Source organism: Manacus candei, unplaced genomic scaffold (assembly GCF_025592945.1).
Source record: "Manacus candei isolate 608988 ecotype Guabito, Panama unplaced genomic scaffold, ASM2559294v1 h1tg000157l, whole genome shotgun sequence".
NCBI classification, from domain to species: domain Eukaryota; kingdom Metazoa; phylum Chordata; class Aves; order Passeriformes; family Pipridae; genus Manacus; species Manacus candei.
In genome coordinates, this window is record NW_026138205.1 from 19,050 (window position 1) to 44,376 (window position 25,327).

Sequence of the window (25,327 nt, forward strand, 5' to 3'; positions counted from 1 at the left end):
GGAACTTCGTCAGTCTCCGGCAACTTTCGGAAACATTCGGGGAGAGCCTTCGTAAACATTCGGAGGCCTCCGTAAGCATTCAGAGGCCTCCGTAAACAGCCGGAGGCCTTCAGAAATATTGCGAAACGTTGGGAAACGTTGGTTGAGCTTTGGAGAACTCGGGAAACGTTCGGAGATATTTGGGAGCGCTTCGGGAACGCTCGCAGGGCTCTGGGGGCGCTTCGGGACCGTTCGGGGCCCTTCGGAAACGTTCGCGAGCGTTCGGCGGTTTCCGCCCCGCCGCTCGGGTGTTTCCGGCGGCGCTCGGGTGTTTCCGGCGGGCGCCGGGGCGCTGCCTCAGGGCGGGCGCCATTTTGTGTGTCCGCCCGCGGAGCGCGGGGCGCGGGCGGAGGAGCCGCCGGGCCGAGCCCCCCGCGCCGTTCAGTGACTGTGCCCCCTGTTCTCCACCCCCCCGCCCGTTGCCCATGGCCGTGGAGAGCCCGAGTGTCCCCCCCGCCGCCGCCGCCTCCCCCCCCAGCCCGCACTGCACCCCCCCTTCTCCGTCCTGCCACGGCAGCTGCAGCCTCCCCCGGCCGCCGCCGCCGCTCCAGCACGGCCCGGACGAAAGGTCCAGTAACCGCCTCTCCCGAGCGGCCGCTCTCTGTGTGCCTGGGGGTCGGTCCGGCGCGCCGGACCAGGTTTGGGGAGGGGGCGGCGGGGGGGGGTCGGGGAAGGGGGAAAAGGGGGAGGTGGGGGGGGAAAAGGGGGGAGAGGGCGCGGGGGGGTCTGAGGAGGAGGAAGGTGAGGAAGGTGAGGGGGGTCTGAGGAGGAGGAGGAGGAGGAAGGGCCTTGACAGGGAATGGGGGGGTCTGAGGAGGAAGGGCCTGAGGGGGATTGGGGAGGGGGGGATTGGAGGAGGAGGAAGGTGAGGAAGGGCCTGAGGGGGGTCCGAGGAGGAGGAGGAAGGGCCTGAGAGGGAATGGGGGGGGGGTCTGAGGAGGAAGGGCCTGAGGGGGATTGAGGGGGATTGAGGAGGGAGGGATTCGAAGAGGAAGAGGAAGGTGAGGAAGGGCCTGAGGGGGGTCCGAGGAGGAGGAGGAAGGGCCTTGACAGGGAATGGGGGGGTCTGAAGAGGAAGGGCCTGCGGGGGATTGGGGAGGGGGGGATTGGAGGAGGAGGAAGGTGAGGAAGGGCCTGAGGGGGGTCTGAGGAGGAGGAGGAAGGGCCTTGACAGGGAATGGGGGGGTCTGAGGAGGAAGGGCCTGAGGGGGATTGGGGAGGGGGGGATTGGAGGAGGAGGAAGGTGAGGAAGGGCCTGAGGGGGGTCCGAGGAGGAGGAGGAAGGGCCTGAGAGGGAATGGGGGGGGGGTCTGAGGAGGAAGGGCCTGAGGGGGATTGAGGGGGATTGAGGAGGGAGGGATTCGAAGAGGAAGAGGAAGGTGAGGAAGGGCCTGAGGGGGGTCTGAGGAGGAGGAGGAAGGGCCTTGACAGGGAATGGGGGGGGGCTGAGGAGGAAGGGCCTGAGGGGGATTGGGGAGGGGGGGATTGGAGGAGGAGGAAGGTGAGGAAGGGCCTGAGGGGGGTCCGAGGAGGAGGAAGGGCCTGAGAGGGAATGGGGGGGTCTGAGGAGGAAGGGCCTGAGGGGGATTGAGGGGGATTGAGGAGGGAGGGATTCGAAGAGGAAGAGGAAGATGAGGAAGGGCCTGAAGGGGATTGGGGAGGGGGGTCTGAGGAGGAGGAAGGTGAGGAAGGGTCAGAAGGGGGTCTGAGGAGAAGGAGGAAGGGCCTGAGGGGGATTTGGGGTGGGGGGGTGAGGAAGAGGAGGAGGAAGGGCTTGGGGGGGCGGCTCTGAGGAGGAGGAAGGTGAGGAAGGACTCGAGGGGGCTCTGAGGAGGAGGAGGAAGGTGAGGAAGGACTTGAGGGGGCTCTGAGGAGGAGGAGGAAGGTGAGGAAGGGCTCGAGGGGGATTGGGGAGGGGGGCTCTGAGGAGGAGGAAGGATCTGAGGGGGATTGGAGGGAGTTCAGGGGTCCTGAGGAGGAAGAGGAAGGTGAGGAAGGAGTTGAGAGGAGTCTGAAGAAGAGGAGGAAGGTGAGGAAGGGCCCGAGGGGGATTTGGGGAGGGGTCCTGAGGAAGAGGAAGAGGAAGGTGAGGAAGGGCCCGAGGGGGATTGGGGAGGGGGTTCAGGGGCTCAAGGGGGGACCCATTTTGGGGGGAGGGCCTGGGGGGCCCTGAGGAGGAGGAGGAGGAGGAGGAGGAGGAGGAGGAAGGGGGGCCCCATTTTGGGGGGTGGGTGGGGTTGTGCAGGCCCTGGGAGGGGATTTTGGGGAGGGGGGTCAGGACTGAGGGGGGGCCTGGGGGCTCTTGGGGGGGGTTAGACCCTGTTTTGGGGGGTTTAACTCCTTTTTGGAGGGTTTAGCCCCTTTTTTTGGGGGGGGAGCTCCTTTTTGGGCAGCTTTAGCTGCTTTTGGGGGGGCTTTAGACCCTTTTTGGGGCAATTTAGCTGCTTTTTGGGGGGCTTTAGACCCTTTTGGGGGACAGTTTAGCTGCTGGGGGGTTAGTTCCTCTTTTTGGGGGGTTTTAGCTGCTTTTTGGGGGGCTTTAGCTCCTTTTTTGGGTCAATTTAGCTGCTTTTTGGGGGGCTTTAGACCCTCTTGGGGAATTTAGCTGCTTTTTGGGGGAGTTTAGTTCCTTTTGGGGGAGTTTAACTTCTTTTGGGGGGGTTTAGCTCCTCTTTTTGGAGGGTTTAGCTCCTTTTTGGGCAGCTTTAGCTGCTTTTTGGGGGGCTTTAGACCCTCTTTTGGGGCAATTTAGCTACTTTTGGGGGGGTTAGCTCCTCTTTTTTGGGGGGTTCAGCTCCTTTTTGGGGGGTTCAGCTCCTTTTTAGGGGTTTCAGCTCCTCTTTTGGGGGTTTCAGCTCCTTTTTAGGTGTGTTTAGAGCCTCTTTTTGGGGAGTTTGTGTCCTTATTAATCCCTTCCAACACCATTATTCCCTCAGTAACACCCAATTTATCCCCTTAAATCCCCCCCAAAGTGGGATCAGGAAGTTTGGGGGGCCCTGGGGGGGTTTTGGGGTGTGACAAGTTCCCCCCCAGTGCTCAAAAGGCTCAAAAATACCAATATCTGCCCCAAAAAAATCCCTTTTTCCCTGTTTTTCTGACCCCTCCCCACCATAATTTGGAGCCATTTCCCATATTCCCATTTTTTTTGTGCAGTTCAAACCAAATAGTGTGAAAAAAGCAGGAGAAAAAGGGGAATCCAGGGAAGTTTTGGGGCTATTCCTGATGAAAAAAGTAAATTCAGGGAGGTTTTGGGGGGTTTTCCTTAGAAAGGTAAATTCAGGGAAGGTTTTTGGGGATATTTCTGGTAAAAAAAAGGTCAATCCAGGGAGGTTTGGGGGATATTTTTGATAAGAAAAGGAAAATTCAGGGAGGTTTTGGGGTTTTTTCTGATAAAAACAGTAAATCCAGGGAGGTTTGGGGGGGGTTTCCTTAAAAAAAGATAAATTCAGAAAGGTTTTTGGGGATATTCCTGGTTAAAAAAGGCCAAATCCAGGGAGGTTTTGGAGATATTTTTGATAGAAAAAGGTAAATCCAGGGAGGTTTTGGGGGTTTTCCTTAAAAAAAGGTAAATCCAGGGAGGTTTTGGGGGTTTTCCTTAAAAAAAGGTAAATTCAGGGAGGTTTTTGGGGTTATTTCTGGTAGAAACAGTAAATCCAGGAAGGTTTTTGGGGTTTTTATTTAAAAAAAAAGGTAAATTCAGGGAGGTTTTTGAGGGTTTTCCTTAAAAAAAAGTCACTCCAGGGAGGTTTTGGGAATATTTCTGATATCCAGGGAGTTTTTGGGGTTATTCCTGATAAAAAAGGAAAGTTCAGGGAGATTTTGGGAATATTTCTGATATCCAGGGAGGTTTTGGGGTTGTTCCTGATAAAAAAAAATTAAATCCAGGGAGGTTTTTGGGGAGTTTTCCTTAAAACCAGGTGAATCCAGGGAGGTTCTGGGGGTTATCCCTGAAAAACTGAGACGAATCCCGGGAATTCTGGGGGCCCCTGGGCAGGTGTGTGGTGGGAAATGGGGGGGAACTGAAGGGATTTGGGGTCGTTAAATGTCATTTTTCCTGCCTTTTCCCCCCCCTCTCGTCCCCTCCCCGTAATTCCCGAGGTGTTCTCCGTGAAAATTCCACGTAAATTCCACGTAAATTCCACGTAAACTCCATGTAAACAGTGAGTTGATCCCCGTGTGTCCAAACCAAGCAGAATTCCCCCCAAAAAAACCCCCAAAAAAACCCCAAAAAAAGTGACAAAAGCACACAATTTTCATCCCTTCCCCCCCCCAAAAAATAACGTTTCCAGCCCTGGAATTCCCTCCCAGGTTTTCCTTGGAAAACAAACCGGAACGAAAAAAAAAGAAAAAGTGGAAAAGTTGGTGGAAATCACTGGAAAAAGTGTGAAAACCACAAAAAAAACCCCCCCAACCCAGGTGGTAAAAAGCACCTCAGTGACCCCCACACGGCCCTTTTCCCGGATTTTCCCGGATATTCCCAATATTCCCGAGGATTCCGGGTGTGTCCCGCCCCCTGCACACCATCCCGGTGGGAATATCGACACCAATCCCGCTTTTCCCCCCTTTCCCAGCGGGATAATTGGAATTTTGGGGGGTTTTTGGCCTCCCCCCCCCTCGTTTTCCCCTTTTCCCCCCCCCCTGTTTAAGCACAAATCCGGGTTTGGCCCTTCCCTGGTATTCCCAAAAAACCCCAAAAGCTGGGAAAAGCCGAGCCCGGGGGTGGGAAGCGTTGATTGGAGAGGCCTCGTTAGGGATTAATTAATTCCCACCGGGATTTTCCCCACGTGAATCGACCCCCGGGAGTCGCTTGGAGACCTTTGTCCTGTGGGTTTGTCCCTCCTGTTTTCCCAAAAAAATTCCCAGACTGGGGGGGTTTCCTCACCAGGAATTTGGGGGGCTCACCAGCAATTTGGGAAGTCCCCAGGAATTCCCTGGGAATTTGGGAACTCCCCAGGAATTTGGGGTCTCAGCAGGAATTTGGAGTCTCCCCAGGAATTTAGGAAGTCCCCAGGAATTTGGGGTCTCAGCAGGAATTTGGGGTCTCCCCAGGAATTTAGGAAGTCCCCAGGAATTTGGGATCTCAGCAGGAATTTGAGGTCTCAGCAGGAATTTGGAAGTCCCCAGAAATTTGGGGTCTCACCAGGAATTTGGGAAGTCCCCAGGAATTTGGGATCTCAGCAGGAATTTGGGGTCTCAGCAGGAATTTGGGATCTCAGCAGGAATTTGGGGTCTCAGCAGGAACTCGGGGTATCTCCAGGAATTTGGGAAGTCCCCAGGAATTTGGGAAGTCCCAAGGAATTCACTGGGAATTTGGGGTCTCAGCAGGAATTTGGGGGCTCACCAGGAATTTGGGGTCTCAGCAGGAATTTGGGAAGTCCCCAGGAATTTGGGATCTCACAAGGAATTTAGGAAGTCCCCAGGAATTTGGGATCTCAGCAGGAATTTAGGATATTTCCAGGAACTTGGGGTCTCACCATGAATTTAGGAAGTCCCCAGGAATTTGGGGTATCTCCAGGAATTTGGGGTCTCACCAGGAATTCCCTGGGAATTTGGGGTCTCCCCAGGAATTTGGGTCTCACAAGGAATTTAGGAAGCCACCAGGAATTTGGGGTCTCACCAGGAATTTGGGAAGTCCCCAGGAATTTGGGGGCTCACAAAGAATTTAGGAAGTCACCAGGAATGTGGGGTCTCACCAGGAATTCACTGGGAATTTGGGATCTTAGCAGGAATTTGGGGTCTCACCAGGAATTTGAGGGCTCACCAGGAATTTGGGAAGTCACCAGGAATTCCCTGGGAATTTGGGATCTCAGCAGGAATTTGGGATCTCACCAGGAATTTGGGGTATCTCCAGGAATTCCCTGGGAATTTGGGGGCTCACCAGGAATTTGGGGGCTCAGCAGGAACTTGGGGTCTCACCAGGGATTTAGGAAGTCCTTAGGAATTTGGGATCTCACCAGGAATTTAGGGTATTTCCAGGAACTTGGGGTCTCACCAGGAATTTGGGGTCTCACCAGGAATTTGGGGTCTCACCAGGAATTTGGGGTATCTCCAGGAATTTGGGGTATCTCCAGGAATTTAGGGTCTCACCAGGAATTCCCTGGGAATTTGGGATCTCAGCAGGAGTTTTGGAAGCCCCCAGGAACTTGGGATCTCACCAGGAACTTGGGGTCTCACCAGGAATTTGGGATCTCATAAGGAATTTAGGAAGTCCCCAGGAATTTGGGATCTCACCAGGAACTTGGGATCTCCCCAGGAATTTGGGAAGTCCCCAGGAATTTGGGATCTCACCAGGAATTTGGGGTATTTCCGGGAACTTGGGGTCTCACTAGGAATTTGGGGTATCTCCAGGAATTTGGGGTCTCACCAGGAATTCCCTGGGAATTTGGGGGCTCATGAGGAGTTTTGGAAGCCCCCAGGAGTTCGGGGTCTCACCAGGAATTTGGGGTCTCACCAGGAATTTGGGGTCTCACAAGGAATTCCCTGGGAATTTGGGATCTCAGAGGGAATTTGGGAAGCCACCAGGAATTTGGGGTATCTCCAGGAATTTGGGGTCTCACCAGGAATTTGGGGTCTCACCAGGAATTTGGGGTTTCTCCAGGAATTTGGGGTCTCACCAGGAATTCCCTGGGAATTTGGGATCTCGTGAGGAGTTTTGGAAGCCCCCAGGAGTCCGGGGTCTCCTCAGGAATTTGGGATGTCCCCAGGAATTTGGGATCTTCTCAGGAGTTTAGGATCTCCCCGGGAATTTGGGATCTCCCCAGGAGTTCAGGATCTCCCCAGGAATTTGGGATCTCCTCAGGAGTTCAGGATCTCCCCAGGAGTTCTGGATCTCCTCAGGAATTTGGGATCTCCCCAGGAGTTTGGGATCTCCTCAAGAGTTCAGGATCTCCCCAGGAATTTGGGATCTCCCCAGGAGTTTGGGATCTCCCCAGGAATTTGGGATCTCCTCAGGAGTTTGGGATCTCCCCAGGAATTTGGGATCTCCCCAGGAGTTTGGGATCTCCTCAGGAATTTGGGATCTCCCCAGGAGTTTGGGATCTCCTCAGGAATTTGGGATCTCCCCAGGAGTTCCAGATCTCCCCAGGAATTTGGGATCTCCTCAGGAGTTTGGGATCTCCCCAGGAATTTGGGATCTCTCCAGGAATTTCAGATCTCCTCAAGAGTTCAGGATCTCCCCAGGAGTTCCCTGGGAATTTGGGATCTCCCCAGGAATCCTGGAAACCTGCAGGAATTGGGGATCGGAGCGAGACCCTTTCCTCCCCTCTATTTCCCCCCCCAAAGGTCCAACATTCCCGTTTTTTGTGCTTTCCCTTCTCCAGGGAGGATGGGGAGCTGGAGGAGGGGGAGCTGGAGGACGACGGGGGGGAGGAGGATCATTCCCAAGCCCAATCCCAATCCCAGGAGAGGGGGAGGAGGGAGAAGGGGGAGAAGCACCGCAGCGACTCCGAGGAGGAGAAGTCGCACCGCCGGGCCAAGCGGAAGCGCCGCAAGGAGAAGGAGAAGAGGAGATCCAAGAAAAAACGCAAATCCAAGCACAAGGTGGGGCCTTCCCCGGGAATTCCGCCGGGGAAGCCCCTCCCGGGAGCCGCTTTTCCGGGATTCCCTGGAATTCTGCTCCTCCGCGGGGCGGGAACGTTGGAAAGCCCGGGTTTTTGGGGAAAAGGGGGATTTTCCTTTGGGAATTCCTTCAGAGGGGGGGGTGGAGTGGGAATACGACCCCCCCCCTGCTCCAGGGGTTACTGGGAATACTGGGAATGGGAATAGAGCCCCCCCAGCTCTGGGAGTCACTGGGAATACTGGGAATGGGAATACAGCCCTCCCAGCTCTGGGAGTCACTGGGAATACTGGGAATGGGAATACAGCCCCCCCTGCTCCAAGGGTTACTGGGAATACTGGGAATACTGGGAATGGGAATAGAGCCCCCCCAGCTCTGGGAGTCACTGGGAATACTGGGAATGGGAATACAGCCCTCCCAGCTCTGGGAGTCACTGGGAATACTGGGAATGGGAATACAGCCCTCCCTGTTCCATGAGTTACTGGGAATGCTGGGAGTGGGAATACAGCCCCTCCTGCTCCAAGGGTTACTGGGAATACTGGGAATGGGAATACAGCCCCCCCTGCTTCAGGGGTTACTGGGAATATTGGGAATGCTGGGAATGGGAATACAGCCCTCCCAGCTCCAGGGGTTACTGGGAATGCTGGGAATGGGAATACAGCCCTCCCAGCTCTAGGAGTCACTGGGAATATTGGGAATGCTGGGAATGGGAATACAGCCCTCCCAGCTCTGGGAGTCACTGGGAATACTGGGAATGCTGGGAACACTGGGAATGGGAATACAGCCCTCCCAGCTCTGGGAGTCACTGGGAATGCTGGGAATGTTGGCTCCAGGAATCCCTGGGAATTCCCTGGGCTGGAGTTCATCCCTGCCCTGCCTCCCCTCGGGATTTTGGGATTCACCCCAGGCCGGGGGGGTTTCTCTGGGAAAATTTGGGACTGAAGGGCCGGGGGGAGGCTGGGGGGCCAATTCCAGAGGCCGGGAAGGGGCGGGAGGGGGGTGTGGACCGAGGTTTTCCCGGTGTTTTCCAGCGGCACGCCTCGTCCAGCGACGACTTCTCCGACTACAGCGACGACTCGGAATACAGCCCGGCGGAAAAGGGGCACTCCAGGAAATACCGGGAATACAGCCCCCCCTACTCCGTGAGTAATGGGAATATTGGGAATGCTGGGAGGGCTGGGAGTGGGAATACAGCCCCCCCTGCTCTGGGAGTCACTGGGAATGCTGGGAGTGGGAATACAGCCCGGCGGAAAAGGGGCACTCCAGGAAATACTGGGAATACAGCCCCCCCTACTCTGTGAGTTATGGGAATAGTGGGAATTCTGGGAGTGCTGGGAGTGCTGGGAGTGGAATACTGGGAATTCAACCCTTCCTGCTCCTCTAGGAATAGCTGGGATAGCTGGGAATACCTGGGAATTCCAGGAATAGACCCTTCCTTACTCTATGAGTACCTGGGAATATTGGGAATAGACTCTTCTGTACTCCATGAGTGTTTGGGAATGTTGGGAATAGACTCCTCCTTACTCCATGGGTGTTAGGGAATGTTGGGAATATTGGGAATAGACCCTTCTCTACTCCATGAGTACTCGGGAATGTTGGGAATGGACCCTTCCTTACTCCAGGAGTGTTTGGGAATATTGGGAATAGACCCTTCCCTACTCCATGGGTGTTTGGGAATCCCTGGGAATGTTGGGAATAGACCCTTCCTTACTCCAGGAGTATCTGGGAATGTTGGGAATAGACCCTTCCCTACTCCATGGGTGTTTGGGAATCCCTGGGAATGTTGGGAATAGACCCTTCCCTACTCCATGAGTGTTTGGGAATCCCTGGGAATGTTGGGAATAGACCCTTCCCTACTCCATGGGTGTTTGGGAATATTGGGAATAGACCTTTCCTTACTCCAGGAGTATCTAGGAATGTTGGGAATAGACCCTTCCTTACCCCATGGGTGTTTGGGAATCCCTGGGAATGTTGGGAATAGACCCTTCCTTACTCCAGGAGTGTTTGGGAATGTTGGGAATAGACCCTTCCCTACTCCAGGAGTGCTTGGGAATCCCTGGGAATGCTGGGCAGAGCAGGACTCCCAGATTCCAAGGCTTTCTCCCGGTGCTTCCCCGCCCAGTCCCACCAGTACTCCCAGTGCCACTCACAAGGCCCCAAGAAGGGCTATTCCAAGGATTCCAAGGGCTCCTCCTACGGCTCCTACGAGGACTTCGAGGGGGAGGAGTTGGGGCCCTACGAGGGGGAGGAGGACGAGGAGCCCCCCAAGGACGACTACGACGACTTCGCCAAGGAGCTGGGGCAGTACAGGAGGGCCAAGGACGGGGCTCACAGGGGCAGAGGTATGGAGAACACCCCAAAAACCACCCCAAAAATACCCCAAAAACACCCCAAACAAACCCCAAACACACCCAGTACAGGAGGGCCAAGGACGGGGCTCACAGGGGCAGAGGTATGGAGAACACCCCAAAAACCACCCCAAAAACACCCCAAACAAACCCCAAACACACCCAGTACAGGAGGGCCAAGGATGGGCCTCACCGGGGCGGAGGTATGGGAGAAACCCCAAAACCACCCCAAAACACCCCAAAAAACACCCCAAAAAAACACCCCAAACAAAGCCAGTACAGGAGAGCAAAGGACGGGGCTCACAGGGGCAGAGGTATGGAAATAACCTAAAAACCACCCCAAAAATACCCAAAAACCACCCCAAAACACCCCAAACAAACCCCAAACAAACCCAGTACAGGAGGGCCAAGGACGGGGCTCACAGGGGCAGAGGTATGGAAATAACCCCAAAAACACACAAAAAACCACCCCAAACAAACCCCAAAAACACCCCAAAAAACCACCCCAAAACCACCCCAAAACCACCACAAACAAACCCCAAACAAACCCAGTACAGGAGGACCAAGGACGGGGCTCACAGGGGCAGAGATATGGAAAAAACACAAAAAACACACAAAAAACCACCCCAAACAAACCCCAAAAACACCCCAAAAAACCACCCCAAAACCACCCCAAAACCACCACAAACAAACCCCAAACAAACCCAGTACAGGAGGACCAAGGACGGGGCTCACAGGGGCAGAGGTATGGAAAAAACACAAAAAACACACAAAAAACACCCCAAAACACCCCAAAAGCACCCCAAAACACCCCAAACAAACCCCAAACAAACCCAGTACAGGAGGGCCAAGGACGGGGCTCACAGGGGCAGAGGTATGGAAATAACCCCAAAAACCACCCCAAAAATACCCCAAAAACCACCCCAAAATCACCCCAAACAAACCCAGTACAGGAGGGCCAAGGACGGGGCTCACCGGGGCAGAGGTACGGGAGAAATGGGAAAAACAGCAAAAACGGGAAAACACCACCAAATCCCCAAAAAAATCCCACAAAAACCCCCCGAAAATGTTTATCCCATTCCCATTCCCATGGGATCTGGGGTTGTTCCCACAGGAGGCTGAGGCCGTGGCCATGGTTTCCGTGGCCGGGGTGTTGTTTATCCCATTCCCATTCCCATTCCCATGGGATTTGGGTTATTCCCACAGGAGGCCGTGGCCGTGGTTTCCGTGGCCGTGGTTTCCAGGGTGTTGTTTATCCCATTCCCATTCCCATGGGATTTGGGTTATTCCCACAGGAGGCCGAGGCCGTGGCCGTGGTTTCCGTGGCCGGGGGTCCCGGGGGGGTTGTTTATCCCATTCCTGGGGGGTTGTTTATCCCATTCCCAGGGTGTTGTTTATCCCATTCCCATTCCCATGGGATTTGGGTTATCCCCACAGGAGGCCGAGGCCGTGGCCGTGGTTTCCGTGGCCGGGGGTCCCGGGGGGGTTGTTTATCCCATTCCCATTCCCATTCCCATGGGGTTGTTCCCACAGGAGGCTGAGGCCGTGGCCGTGGTTTCCAGGGTGTTGTTTGTCCCATTCCCATTCCCATGGGATCTGGGGTTGTTCCCACAGGAGGCCAAGGCCGTGGCCGTGGTTTCCGTGGCCGGGGTGTTGTTTATCCCATTCCCAATCCCATTCCCATGGGATTTGGGTTATTCCCACAGGAGGCTGAGGCTGTGGCCGTGGTTTCCGTGGCCGGGGGTCCCGGGGGTGTTGTTTATCCCATTCCCATTCCCATTCCCATGGATTTGGGGTTGTTCCCACAGGAGGCCGAGGCCGTGGCCGTGGTTTCCAGGGTGTTGTTTATCCCATTCCCATTCCCATGGGATTTGGGTTGTTCCCACAGGAGGCCGAGGCCGTGGCCGTGGTTTCCGTGGCCGGGGGTCCCGGGGGGGTCTGCGTGGCCGGGCCGGGCTGAGGGGCCGCGGCCGCTCCCGAGGGGACGTCCCGGACGACGACGACGACGGGTACGACGATGACATGGAGGTGAGCCCGGGGTTCCCCAGGGAATTCCCACCCCATCCCGGCATTCCCACCCCAGCCCGGGCTCCTGAGCCCATCCCGGGGTCCTGAGCCCATCCCAGGGTCCTGAGCCCAGGATTTCAATCCCATCCCGGGCTCCTGAGCCCATCCCGGGGTCCTGAGCCCGTCCCGGGGTCCTGAGCCCGTCCCGGGGTCCTGAGCCCATCCTGGGCTTCCAACCTGATCCCAAGGTTCTCATCCCATCCCGGGGTCCTGAGCCCATCCCAGGGTTCTGATCCCATCCCGGGGTTCTGATCTGATCCTGGAATTCTGACCCCATTCTGGGGTCCTGATCCCATCCCAGGGTTTTGATCCCATCCCAGGGTCCTGATCCCATCCCGGGGTTCTGATCTGATCCTGGAATTCTGACCCCGTCCTGGGGTCCTGAGCCCATCCCAGTGTTCTGATCCTATCCCAGGATCCTGATCCCATCCCAGGATTTTGATCCCATCCCGGGGTTCTGATCCCATCCCAGGGTTCTGATCCCATCCTGGGGTTCTGATCCCATCCTGGGCTTCCAACCTGATCCCAGGGTTCTGATCCCATCCCGGGGTTCTGATCCCATCCCAGGGTCCTGATCCCATCCCCGGGTTTTGATCCCATCCCGGGGTTCCAACCCCATCCCATCAGCCCCTGTGTGAGGGAACGATCCCTTGGGAAAGGTTGGGATGGGCAGGGAATGATCCCTTGGGAAAGGTTGGGATGGGCAGGGAATGATCCCTTGGGAAAGGTTGGGATGGGCAGGGAATGATCCCTTGGGAAAGGTTGGGATGGCAGGGGACAATCCCTTGGGAAAGGTGGGAATGGTCTCTTGGGAAAGGTGGGGACAATCCCTCGGGAAAAGGGCCCCAATTCCCTGAGCATTCCCAGTTTTCCCAGTACTGTGACCCCGAGGAGGCTCCGGGCGACGACGACTACGACGATTATTCCAAGGAATTGTCCCAGTACCGGCGGAGCAAGGAGAGGGGGCGGGGTGAGCACGCCAGGCCCTGCTCCCAGTACACACCAGTTACCCCCAGTATGGTCCCAGTCATGCCCAGAGTGATCCCAGTCACTTCCAGTGTGATCCCAGTCACTCCCAGTACACACCAGTTACCCCCAGGGTGGTCCCAGTCATGCCCAGAGTGATCCCAGTCACTTCCAGTGTGATCCCAGTCACTCCCAGTACACACCAGTTACACCCAGGGTGCTCCCAGTCACCCCCAGTATGGTCCCAGTCACCCCCAGAGTGATCCCAGTCACTCCCAGTACACACCAGTTACCCCCAGGGTGCTCCCAGTCACGCCCAGTACACACCAGTCACCCCCAGTATGGTCCCAGTCACGCCCAGTGTGATCCCAGTCACTCCCAGTACACACCAGTTACCCCCAGGGTGCTCCCAGTCACTCCCAGTATGGTCCCAGTGACTCTCAGTGTGATCCCAGTCCCTTCTAGTCTGATCCCAGTCACTCCCAGGCCCTCCCAGTCTGATCCCAGTCCCTCCCAGGCCCTCCCAGTCCAATCCCAGTCCCTCCCAGTCCCTTCTGGTCTGATCCCAGTCCCCCTCAGTGGCTCCCAGTCTGATCCCAGTCTTTCCCAGTTCCTCCCAGTGTAATCCCAGTCCCTCCCAGTGCCCCCCAGTCCCTCCCAGTCCAATCCCAGTCTTTCCCAGTCCCTCCCAGTCCAATCTCAGTCCCTCCCAGTCCCTTCCAGTGGCTCCCAGTGCCCCCCCGTCCCCCCCAATTCCCCACCCCGTGCCCCCAGTGACTCTCAGTTTGTGGCAGGGTGATCCCAGTGCCCCCCAGTGCCCCCCAGTGCCCCCCAGTGACTCCCAGTTTGCTGCAGGGCTGCCCCGTGGCCGCGGGCGGGGTCCCCGCGGGCGGGGCCCCAAAGGGCCGGGAAGGGGCCGCGGGAGAGGCCGGAGCGGGGTCGGCAAACCCGGGATCAACGACGACGACGACTACTACGACGAGGACATGGCGGTGAGGGGCTGAGCCCAGAGGAATTCCCACGGGATTCCCGGGAATACCGACCTGGGCGGCGGGAAAACACTCCCAGGATCCCCTTTTCCCCACGGGATTCCCGGGAATACCGACCTGGGCGGCGGGAAAACACTCCCGGGATCCCCTTTTCCCCACGGGATTCCCGGGAATCCCGCCCTGGGCGGCGGGAAAACCCTCCGGGAATCCCATTTTCCCACCGGGATCCGGATTTTCCTTCCCCTTTTCCTGGCAGAATTCCTGGGAATCCTGTCCTGGGCAGCGGGAAAACCTTCCCAGAGTCCCCTTTTCCTTCCAGGATCGGGATTTTTTTACCCCCCTTTTTCTCCAGGATTGGGATTTTCCCTCTCCTTTTCCCCACGGAATTCCCAGGAATCCTGTCCTGGGCAGTGGGAAAACCCTCCTGGAGTCCCCTTTTCCCATTGGGATCGGGATTTTCCCTCCCCCTTTTCCTCCGGGATCGGGATTTTCCCCCCCGTTTTCCTGACAGAATTCCTGGGAATCCTGCCCTGGGCAGCGGGAAAACCCTCCCGGGATCCCCTTTTCCCACTGGGATGGGGATTTTCCTTCCCCTTTTCCTGACAGAATTCCCGGGAATCCCACCCTGGGCAGTGGGAAAACCCTCCCGGGATCCCATTTTCCCCACAGAATTCCCAGGAATCCCACCCTGGGCGGTGGGAAAACCCTCTGGGAATCCCCTTTTCCCCACAGAATTCCCGGGAATCCCACCCTGGGCAGTGGGAAAACCCTCCCGGGATCCCATTTTCCCATTGGGATTGGGATTTTCCTTCCCCTTTTCCTGACAGAATTCCCAGAAATCCCACTCTGGGCAACGGGAAAACCCTCCTGGAGTCCCCTTTTCCTGCCAGGATTGGGATTTTCCTCCCCCTTTTCCCGACAGAATTCCCGGGAATCCCGCCCTGGGCGGTGGGAAAACCCTCCCGGGATCCCATTTTCCTTCTGGGATTGGGATTTTCCTCCCCCTTTTCCCAATGGAATTCCCGGGAATCCCACCCTGGGCAGCGGGAAAACCCTCCCGGGATCCCATTTTCCCACCGGGATCCAGATTTCCCCCCCCCTTTTCCCTATAGAATCCCCGGGAATCCCGCCCTGGGCAGCGGGAAAACCCTCCTGGAATCCCATTTTCCCGCCAGGATTGGGATTTTCCCCTCCAAATCCCGGGATTTCAGCCTCCCCACATTCCTCTTTTCCTTTCCAACCCTTGGAATTCCGAGCCGAGCCCTCCCCAAACCCCTCCTTGTCCCCCCCAAATCCCGCGGATTTTCCCCCTTTTCCCTCCCCCGTTTCATTCCCGGATTTCCCCTGGAATGCTGACGGGGGTTCCCCTGGAATGCTGACGGGGGTTCCCCTGGAATGCTGACGGAGATTCCCCTGGAATGCTGACGGGGGTTCCCCTGGAATGCTGATGGGGATTCCCCTGGAATGCTGACGGGGGTTCCCTGGGATTCTCCCGCTCCAGGAGGGCGGGAATTGCGGGAATTACCGACGGAACGACCACGACAAGTCCCACCTGCCCCAGGACAAGAAGGGGAAGGTCATCTGCAAGTACTTCGTGGAGGGACGGTGCACGTGGGTACGGAATGAGTCGGGAATGACCCGGGAATGGGGCCGGGAATGGGGCTGGGAATGGGGCTGGGAATGGGGATGGGAATGGGGCCGGGAATGGGGCTGGGAATGGGGCTGGGAATGGGGTTGGGAATGGGGCTGGGAATGGGGCTGGGAATGCGAGTGGGAATGGGGCCGGGAATGGGGCTGGGAATGGGGCTGGGAATGGGGCCGGGAATGAGGCTGGGAATGGGGCCGGGAATGGGGCTGGGAATGGGGCTGGGAATGGGGCTGGGAATGGGGTTGGGAATGGGGTTGGGAATACCTCAAGAATGGACCTGGGAATGGGCCTGGGAATGGGGCTGGGAATGCCTCAGGAATGGGTTTGGGAATGCCTTGGGAATGGGGCTGGGAATGACTTGGGAATGGGCCTGGGAATGGGACTGGGCCTGGGTCTGGGAATGCTGTGGGAATGGGTCTGGGAATGGGCCCAGAAGTCCCTCGGGAATGGGCCCGGGGATCCCTCGGGAATGGGCCCGGGAATGCCTCGGGAATGGCCCTGGGCTGGGGTGGAATTCCAGGATCCCAGCTGTATCCCCCCCAGGGATCCCTCGGGAATGGGCCCAGAATGGGGTGGAATTCTGGGCTCTCACCTCTCCCCCCCTGTCCCAGGGCGACCACTGCAACTTCAGCCACGACATCGAACTGCCCAAGAAACGGGAGCTGTGCAAGTTCTACATCACCGGCTACTGCGCCCGCGCCGAGAGCTGCCCCTACATGCACGATATCCTTGGGCCAAACACCCCCAAAATCCCCCCAAAACACCCCCAAAACACCCCCAGAACCGGCCAGAAATTGGCCTGAAATCGGCCAAAAATTGACCCAAAATTGACCAAAAATTGGCCTGAAATCAGCCAAAAATCGGCCCAAAATTGGCCAAAAATTGGCCTGAAATCAGCCAGAAATTGGCCTGAAATCGGCCAAAAATTGGCCTGAAATCAGCCAAAAGTCAGCCCAAAATTGGCCTGAAATCGGCCAAAAATCGGCTCAAAATGGACCCAAAATCGGCCAAAACCCAGCCTGAAATCAGCCCAGAATTGGCCTGGAATTATCCCAGAACTGCCCCCAAATCAGCCCAAAACTGGCTAAAAGTCGCCCCCAAATTGACCCAAAATAGGCTTGAAATTGGCCTAAAATCAGCCTAAAATTGGTCTAAAATCAGCTTAAAATTGGTCTAAAATCAACCTAAAATTGGTCTAAAATCAGCTTAAAATTGGTCTAAAATTAGCCTAAAATTGGTCTAAAAGCAGCCTGAAATTGGTCTAAAATTAGCCTGAAATTGGCCTAATATCAGCCTGAAATTGGCCTAAAATCAGCCTGAAATTGGTCTGAAATCAACCTAAAATTGGTCTAAAACCAACCTAAAATTGGTCTAAAATCAGCCTAAAATTGACCTAAAATCAGCCTAAAATTGGTCTAAAATGAACCTAAAATTGACTTAAAATCAGCCTAAAATTGACCTAAAATTGGTCTAAAATCAGCCTAAAATTGGTCTAAAATCAGCTTAAAATTGGTCTAAAATCAGCCTAAAATTGACCTAAAATTGGTCTAAAATCAGCTTAAAATTGGTCTAAAATCAGCCTAAAATTGGTCTAAAATCAGCTTAAAATTGGTCTAAAATCAGCCTAAAATTGGTCTAAAATCAGCTTAAAATTGGTCTAAAATCAGCCTAAAATTGGTCTAAAATCAGCCTGAAATTGGCCTAAAATCAGCCTAAAATTGGCCTAAAATCAGCCTGAAATTGGTCTGAAATCAACCTAAAATTGGCCTAAAACCAGCTTAAAATTGGTCTAAAATGAACCTAAAATTGGCTTAAAATCAGCCTAAAATTGGCTTAAAATCAGCCTAAAATTGGCTTAAAATCAGCCTAAAATTGACCTAAAATTGGTCTAAAATCAGCCTAAAATTGGTCTAAAATCAGCCTAAAATTGACCTAAAATTGGTCTAAAATCAGCTTAAAATTGGTCTAAACTCAGCTTAAAATTGGCCTAAAATCAGCTTAAAATTGGTCTAAAATCAGCCTAAAATTGGTCTAAAATCAGCCTGAAATTGGCCTAAAATCAGCCTAAAATTGGCCTAAAATCAGCCTGAAATTGGTCTGAAATCAACCTAAAATTGGCCTAAAACCAGCCTAAAATTGGTCTAAAATCAGCCTAAAATTGACCTAAAATCAGCCTAAAATTGGTCTAAAATGAACCTAAAATTGACTTAAAATCAGCCTAAAATTGACCTAAAATTGGTCTAAAATCAGCCTAAAATTGGTCTAAAATCAGCTTAAAATTGGTCTAAAATCAGCCTAAAATTGACCTAAAATTGGTCTAAAATCAGCTTAAAATTGGTCTAAAATCAGCTTAAAATTGGCCTAAAATCAGCTTAAATTTGGCCTAAAATCGGCCTAAAATTGACCTAAAATCAGCTTAAAATTGGTCTAAACTCAGCCTAAAATTGGCCTAAAATCAGGTTAAATTTGGCCTAAAACCAGCCTAAAATGACCCTAAACCGAGCCTGGGGGGGCCCTTTTAGCCCGGGGCGTCCCGGGGTGTCCCCGGTGGGCTCGGGGTGTTCCCGTTGTTCCCGTTGTTCCCGTTTTTCCCTGACTGTGCCACGGGATTTCCCGTGCAAGCTGTTCCACACCACCGGGCTCTGCATCAACGGCGACGACTGCATGTTCTCCCACGCCCCCCTCAGCGACGACACACGGGACCTGCTCGACAAGGTACCCCCCAAAACACACCTGGGCACCCCAAAACACAGCTGGGGACCCCAAAACACACCTGGAGACCCCCACAGCACACCTGGAGACCCCAAAACACACCTGGGGTACCCCAAAGCACACCTGGGGCACCCCACAGCACACCTGGAACCCCCCACAGCACACCTGGAGACCCCCAAATCCCTCCTGGAGACCCCAAATCCTTCCTGGAGACCCCACAGCACACCTGGAGACCCCAAAACACACCTGGGGTACCCCAAAGCACACCTGGGGCACCCCAAAGCACACCTGGAGACCCCCAAAACACACCTGGGGACCCCCAAACACACCTGGGGCACCCCAAAACGCACCTGGGGACCCCAAAGCACACCTGGGGCACCCCAAAACACACCTGGGGACCCCAAAACGCACCTGGGGATCCCCAAATCCCTCCTGGAGACCCCAAATCCTTTCTGGAGACCCCACAGCACACCTGGGGACCCCAAAGCACACCTGGAGACCCCCAAAGACACCTGGAGACCCCCAAAGCACACCTGGAAACCCCAAAGCACACCTGGAGACCCCCAAAGCACACCTGCAGACCCCCCAAATCCCTCCTGGAGACCCCAAATCCCACCTGGATCCCCCCCAAATCCCACCTGGAGCCCACCTGGATCCCCCCAAATCCCTCCTGGAACCCCCCAAATCCCATCTGGTTTCCTTCCTGGAGCCCCCCCAAATCCCTTCTGGATTCCCTCCTGGATCCCACCTGGATCCCCCCCAAATCCTGCATGGATCCAGCCCCCTCAATCCCACCCAGAGGCCCCCAAATCCCTCCTGGATCCCACCCAGATTCCCCCCAAATCCCCCTCAATTCCCCCCAGTCCCCCCCTGACCCCCTTCAACCCTCCCAAATCCTCCTGAATTCCCCCCAGGCCCCTCCAATCCCCCCCTTGACCCCCCCAATTCCCTGTGTCCCCAGATGCTGGCCCCCCCCAGACCCCCCCTGACCCCCCCATTTCCCCAGATGCTGAACCCCCCAATTCCCTGTCCCCAGATGCTGACCCCCCCAAACCCCCCTGGCCCCCCCATTTCCCCAGATGCTGACCCCCCTGACCCCCCCTGACCCCCCCTGACCCCCCCAAACCCCCCTGACCCCCCCATTTCCCCAGATGCTGACCCCCCCAAACCCCCCTGACCCCCCCATTTCCCCAGATGCTGACCCCCCTGACCCCCCAAACCCCCCTGACCCCCCCATTTCCCCAGATGCTGACCCCCCCAATCCCCCCCAAACCCCCCCAATTTCCCCCTGACCCCCCTGACCCCCCCATGTCCCCAGATGCTGACCCCCCCTGACCCCCCCATTCCCCCAGATGCTGACCCCCCCAAACCCCCCTGACCCCCCCATTTCCCCCCTGACCCCCCCAAACCCCCCTGACCCCCCCATGTCCCCAGATGCTGACCCCCCCTGACCCCCCCGTTCCCCCAGATGCTGACCCCCCCTGACCCCCCCAATTTCCCCCAAACCCCCCCAAACCCCCCTGACCCCCCCGTGTCCCCAGATGCTGACCCCCCTGACCCCCCAAACCCCCCTGACCCCCCCGTGTCCCCAGATGCTGACCCCCCGACCCCCCCAAACCCCCCTGACCCCCCCATTTCCCCAGATGCTGACCCCCCCAAACCCCCCCCATGTCCCCAGATGCTGACCCTCCCTGACCCTCCCTGACCCCCCCGTGTCCCCAGATGCTGACCCCCCTGACCCCCCCAAACCCCCCTGACCCCCCCGTTCCCCCAGATGCTGACCCCCCTGACCCCCCAAACCCCCCTGACCCCCCTGACCCCCCCGTGTCCCCAGATGCTGACCCCCCCTGACCCCCCCAAACCCCCCTGACCCCCCCGTGTCCCCAGATGCTGACCCCCCCTGACCCCCCCAAACCCCCCTGACCCCCCCGTGTCCCCAGATGCTGACCCCCCCTGACCCCCCCAAACCCCCCTGACCCCCCCGTGTCCCCAGATGCTGACCCCCCCTGACCCCCCCTGACCCCCCAAACCCCCCTGACCCCCCTGACCCCCCTGACCCCCCCGTGTCCCCAGATGCTGACCCCCCCTGACCCCCCCGTGTCCCCAGATGCTGGCCGACGACGCCGAGGCGGGCGCGGAGGACGAGAAGGAGGTGGAGGAGCTGAAGAAACAGGGGATCAACCCCCTGCCCAAACCCCCCCCGGGCGTGGGGCTGCTGCCCACCCCCCCCCGGCCCCCCGGGCCCCCCCCCCGCGCCCCCCTCCCCCCCCCGGCAGGGGCCTCCCCCCCCCTGGGCCCCCCCCGATGCCCCCCGGGCCCCCCCCGATCCCGGGGGAGCCCCTGGAGCCGCCCCCAGACCCCTTCAAGAAGATCCCGTCGCTCTTCGAGATCGTCGTCAGGCCCACGGGACAGCTGGCTGAGAAACTGGGCGTCAGGTGGGCACTGGGGGGCACCTGGGCACACCTGGGGGTACTTGGGCACAGGGGAGGGCATCTGGGGGCACCTGGGCACACCTGGGGACAGGGGAGGGCACCTGGGGGTACCTGGGGGTACCTGGGGACAGGGGAGGGCATCTGGGGGTACCTGGGGGTACCTGGGGACAGGGGAGGGCATCTGGGGGTACCTGGGGGTACCTGGGGATAGGAGAGGCCCACCGGGCAGCTGGCAGAGAAACTGGGGGTCAGGTGGGCACCGGGGGGCACCTGGGGGGTACCTGGGGCACCTGGGCACACCTGGGGGCACCTGGGCACAGGTCAGGCCTACCAGGCAGCTGGCTGAGAAACTGGGGGTCAGGTGGGCACCTGGGGGCACCTGGGCACACCTGGGCACACCTGGGGGTAGCTGCACACAGGGGAGGGCATCTGGGGGCATCTGGGGATGGGGGAGGCCCACCGGGCAGCTGGCTGAGAAACTGGGGGTCAGGTGGGTACCTGGGGGCACCTGGGGGTACCTGGGCACATGTGAGTGCCCCTGGGGGTCAGTTGTGCCCCCCCGGGGGTCAGTGGTGCCCGTGTCCCCCCCCTAATTCCCTCTTTCCCGCCGTTTCAGGCACCCGGGGCCGCCCCCCCCCGCGATTCCCGGGCCCGGGAGGCCCCCCCGGGCCCCTCCCCGGCCCCCTCCACCCCGACCTGCACCCCGACCTGCACCCCGACCTGCACCCCGACATGCCCATGGGACCCCCCCTGGGCCCCCCCGGGCCCCCCCTCCTGCCCTACGGGGCCGGGGGGGGCCCCGAGGAGTCCCCCCACCCCCACTCCCACCCCCACTCCCCACCCCCACCCCGGGCTGGTCCCGCCGGGGCCGGGCCAGGGCTTCTACGAGTCCTTCTACCCAAACCGGAGGGGATGGACGTGGAGCCCGGCAACATGGCAGGCGCAGGTGGGGACCGGGAACGGCGCCGCCCCGATACTGCTGCTCATCCCAAATCCTGCTGCTCAGCCCAAATCCTGCTGCCCAGCCCCAAATCCTGCTGCCCAGCCCCAAATCCTGCTGCTCATCCCAAATCCTGCTGCTCAGCCCAGATCCTGCTGCTCAGCCCAAATCCCTGCTGCCCAGCCCCAAATCCTGCTGCCCATCCCAAATCCTGCTGCTCAGCCCAAATCCTGCTGCTCAGCCCAAATCCATGTTCTCATCCCAAATCCTGCTGCTCAGCCCAGATCCTGCTGCTCAGCCCAAATCCATGTTCTCATCCCAGATCCTGCTACTCCTCCCAGATCCATCTTTTCATCCCAAATCCCTGCTGCTCATCCCGAGTCCTGCTGTGCGGCCCAGATTCTGCTTCTCAGCCCAAATCCTGCTGCTCATCCCAGATCCTGCTGCGCATCCCAAATCCTGCTGCTCAGCCCAAATCCATGTTCTCATCCCAAATCCCTGCTGCTCAGCCCAAATCCTGCTTCTCAGCCCAAATCCCTGCTGCTCATCCCAAATACATGTTCTCATCCCAAATCCTGCTGCTCATCCCAAATCCATGTTCTCAGCCCAAATCCACCTTTTCAGCCCAAATCCTGCTGCTCATCCCAGATCCACCTTTTCAGCCCAATTCCTGCTGCTCATCCCAAATCCTGCTGCTCAGCCCAGATCCTGCTTCTCAGCCCAGATCCTGCTGCCCCTCCCAAATCCTGCTGCTCATCCCAAATTCTGCTGCTCATCCCAAATCCTGCTGCTCATCCCAAATCCTCCTTCTCATCCCAAATCCTCCTTCTCATCCCAAATCCTCCTTCTCATCCCAAATCCTCCTTCTCATCCCAAATCCTCCTTCTCATCCCAAATCCTCCTTCTCATCCCAAATCCTCCTTATCACCCCAAATCCCTGTTCTCCTCCCAAACCCTTTCTCATCCCGAATTTCCCCCCGTTCCCTTTCCCAGACGACTACGGCGGGTACGAGCCCCTGGAGGGGCCGGGGGGGGATCCCCTGTTCCCGGATCCCTCCCTGGATCCCGAGGGGCTCTGCGAGGGCCCCCCCGGGCTGGGGAAGGGCCCCGGCATTCCCGGCATTCCCGGCATTCCCGAGTTCCTGCCGTCGGCGCAGCGGGCGCTCTTCCTGCGCATCCAGCACAAGCAGCACGAGGAGGAGGAGCGGGCACGGAGGGGGGGAGAGCCCGGGAAAACCGACCGGGACAACGAGGAAGGCAAGAGGGAATCCCCATCCCTGATCCCAATCCCTGATCCCTGATCCTGATCCCAATCCCTGATCCCTGGTCCTGATCCCAGTCCCTGATCCCTGAGCCTGAGCCCGGGAAAACCGACCGGGACAACGAGGAAGGCAAGGAGGGAATTCTGAGCCTCATCCCAATCCCTGATCCCCATCCCTGATCCCTGAGCCTGATCCTGATCCCAATCCCTGATCCTGATCCCTGAGCCTAAGTCCGGGAAAACGGACCGGGACAACGAGGAAGGCAAGGAGGGAATTCTGAGCCTCATCCCAATCCCTGATCCCCATCCCTGATCCCTGAGCCTGGTCCTGATCCCAATCCCAGAGCCTGATCCCGATCCCAATCCCTGATCCTGATCCCTGATCCCTGGTCCTGATCCCAGTCCCTCAGCCCTGAGCCTGAGCCCGGGAAAACGGACTGGGACAACGAGGAAGGCAAGGAGGGAATCCCCATCCCTGAGCCCTGGTCCTGAGCCCTGATCCTGATCCCTGATCCTGATCCCAATCCCGATCCTGATCCTGTTACAGCCTCGCCCCCAATCCTGCTCCTGATCCTGATCATTGTGGGGCTCCTCTCCCTGTTCCCTCATTCCCTGTTCCCTCCTTCCCTGTCCCGTTCCAGGCGACCCCGGGAACTGGTACTGCAGCTCTCTGGGGCTTTGGGGGGTGAAATCGAGGCCAGAGGCTCCTTGTTTTTAGGAAAACCTGGGAATATTTCAGGGATCTATTTTAAGAACCCATTCTGGGGTTTCTTTCTCTGTTCCCTCATTCCCTGTCCCCCATTCCCTGTCCCATCCCAGGCGACCCCGGGAACTGGTACTCCAGCGACGAGGATGACGGCGGCAGCAGCGTCACCTCCATCCTCAAATCCCTGCGCCAGCAGAGCTCGGGGAGACCCCCCAACAACCCCCCCCGGCGACCCCCCCCAGCGACCCCCGGCTGCAGAGACCCCCCCCGCCCCTCCGACCCGCGGCTGCGGGACCCGCGGCTGGCCCGGAACCCCGAGCAGCTCCCGACCCCGGAGCCGGGACCCTCCGACCCCCGGCTGGCCCGGCACGGCCCCCCCAGGGCCGAGCCCCCCCGAGGAGGGGCCCCCGAGGAGGAGGAGGGGGAGCGGCTGCTGCGGGACAAGGCCGTGCCCATCCCCCTGGAGCCGCTGCCGGGCCATTCCCAGCGGGATCCGCGCTCGCAGCTCCAGCAGTTCAGCCACATCCGCAAGGCCGTGGTGCTGCCCAAGCCGCCCTTCGCCCGCGCCGTGCTGTGGAGCCCCGAGGACCTGATCCCGCTGCCCCTGCCCAAGCAGGAGCCTCCTCCTGCCCCCGTGGCCCTCCAGGCCGCTCCAGGATCCGACCCACGCCTGCTCCGGGCGACCTCGGACCCGCGGAGAGCCGGCGGAGAGCCCGGAGCCGCCCCGGCTTCGTCTTCCTCATCCTCCTCCTCCTCCTCCTCCTCCTGCTCCTCCTCCTCCTCCTCCGCCCTGCCGGACTTCGAGCTGCTCTCCCCGCATCCTGCAGACTGTCAACGCCTCGGGGGGGGACAAACCCAGCGACCCCCGCGTCAGGAAGAACCCCCCGGCCGACCCCCGCCTCCAGAAATGCCTGGAGAGCGGCGGGAAGGGCCCGGAGGGCGGCGGCAATTCCAGCGGCAATTCCAGCGGGAATTCCAATCCCAGCGGCGGGGGAGGGGGGGACTCCGGCCCCGCCATCGCCCCCTACGACCCCCGGCTGAGCTGGGGCGGGGGCGGCCAGAGCAGCGTCCTGAGCAACATCAGCCTCTACGACCCCCGCACCGCCCACGGCCCCGAGGGGGGGCCGGGCAGCGCCGACGGGACCCCCGCCCCCAAAACCAACCCCCCCGGTGCCGGCGGGAAGGCCAAGGAGCCCCCCAAGGAGCCCCCCAGGGAGCCCCCCAGGGAGCCCCCCAAGGAGCCGCCGTTCCTGCGGCGCTCGGCGCTGGAGCCGCCCCCGGACACCACGGACAGGGCGGAGCCCCCGGACAGGTACAACAACAGCTACAACCGGCCCCGCCCCCGGGGGGGCAACAACAACCCCCCCGGCAACAGCAACCCCCCCCCGGGGGGCAACAGCAGCAGCACCAACACCCCCCACCCCCCCCCAGGGCGGCGAGGGCGGCCCCCAGAACCCCCCCCCAGCACCCCCAGCCCGCCCTGCACAACCTGCCCGTGGCCCCCCCCCCTGTACGGCAGGGCCAAGGCCGGGGGGGGGACCCGGCCCGGAGCCGGGAGCCCCTTCCCGGGGAACAGCCCCGCCAGGGACCCCCCCGAGGACGCGGCGTCGCTCAAGGAGGTCTTCAAGGGCTTCGACCCCACGGCCTCGCCCTTCTGCCAGTGA

General features: G+C 58.5%; 1 protein-coding gene and 3 long non-coding RNA genes across 8 annotated transcripts; 2 read left to right on the forward strand and 2 right to left on the reverse strand.

Moving 5' to 3' along the window:
• The first annotated feature begins 420 nt into the window (after positions 1 to 420).
• Positions 421 to 25,327, forward strand: LOC127463345 (zinc finger CCCH domain-containing protein 4-like). Its single transcript, XM_051772656.1, is given in 19 exon segments — positions 421 to 607; positions 7,359 to 7,578; positions 8,626 to 8,736; positions 9,717 to 9,936; positions 11,238 to 11,288; positions 11,840 to 11,970; positions 12,886 to 12,979; positions 13,831 to 13,967; positions 15,466 to 15,579; positions 16,224 to 16,335; positions 18,218 to 18,327; positions 20,432 to 20,582; positions 20,585 to 20,761; positions 21,367 to 21,552; positions 21,596 to 21,652; positions 21,655 to 21,702; positions 22,690 to 22,953; positions 23,777 to 24,477; positions 24,479 to 25,327. Coding segments are annotated over 19 exon segments (3,876 nt in total). The 5' UTR covers positions 421 to 464.
• LOC127463346 (uncharacterized) lies at positions 2,806 to 6,683 on the forward strand. The gene is made up of 3 exons (XR_007900802.1): positions 2,806 to 3,270; positions 3,730 to 5,725; positions 5,794 to 6,683. It is a non-coding gene; the product is annotated as an uncharacterized LOC127463346 (long non-coding RNA).
• LOC127463349 (uncharacterized) lies at positions 7,585 to 8,067 on the reverse strand. Its single transcript, XR_007900810.1, has 3 exons — positions 8,038 to 8,067; positions 7,942 to 7,979; positions 7,585 to 7,874 (listed from the first exon to the last, which is right to left on the reverse strand). It is a non-coding gene; the product is annotated as an uncharacterized LOC127463349 (long non-coding RNA).
• Positions 16,844 to 18,199, reverse strand: LOC127463347 (uncharacterized). Of its 5 annotated transcripts, XR_007900803.1 has the most exons (4): positions 18,018 to 18,199; positions 17,369 to 17,511; positions 17,039 to 17,060; positions 16,844 to 16,972 (listed from the first exon to the last, which is right to left on the reverse strand). It is a non-coding gene; the product is annotated as an uncharacterized LOC127463347 (long non-coding RNA). The 5 variants fall into 5 exon arrangements; XR_007900805.1 differs by lacking the exons at positions 16,844 to 16,972; positions 17,039 to 17,060 and adding an exon at positions 16,997 to 17,016; XR_007900807.1 differs by lacking the exons at positions 16,844 to 16,972; positions 17,039 to 17,060; positions 18,018 to 18,199 and adding an exon at positions 17,005 to 17,016 and having other exon boundaries at positions 17,369 to 17,434; positions 17,490 to 17,566.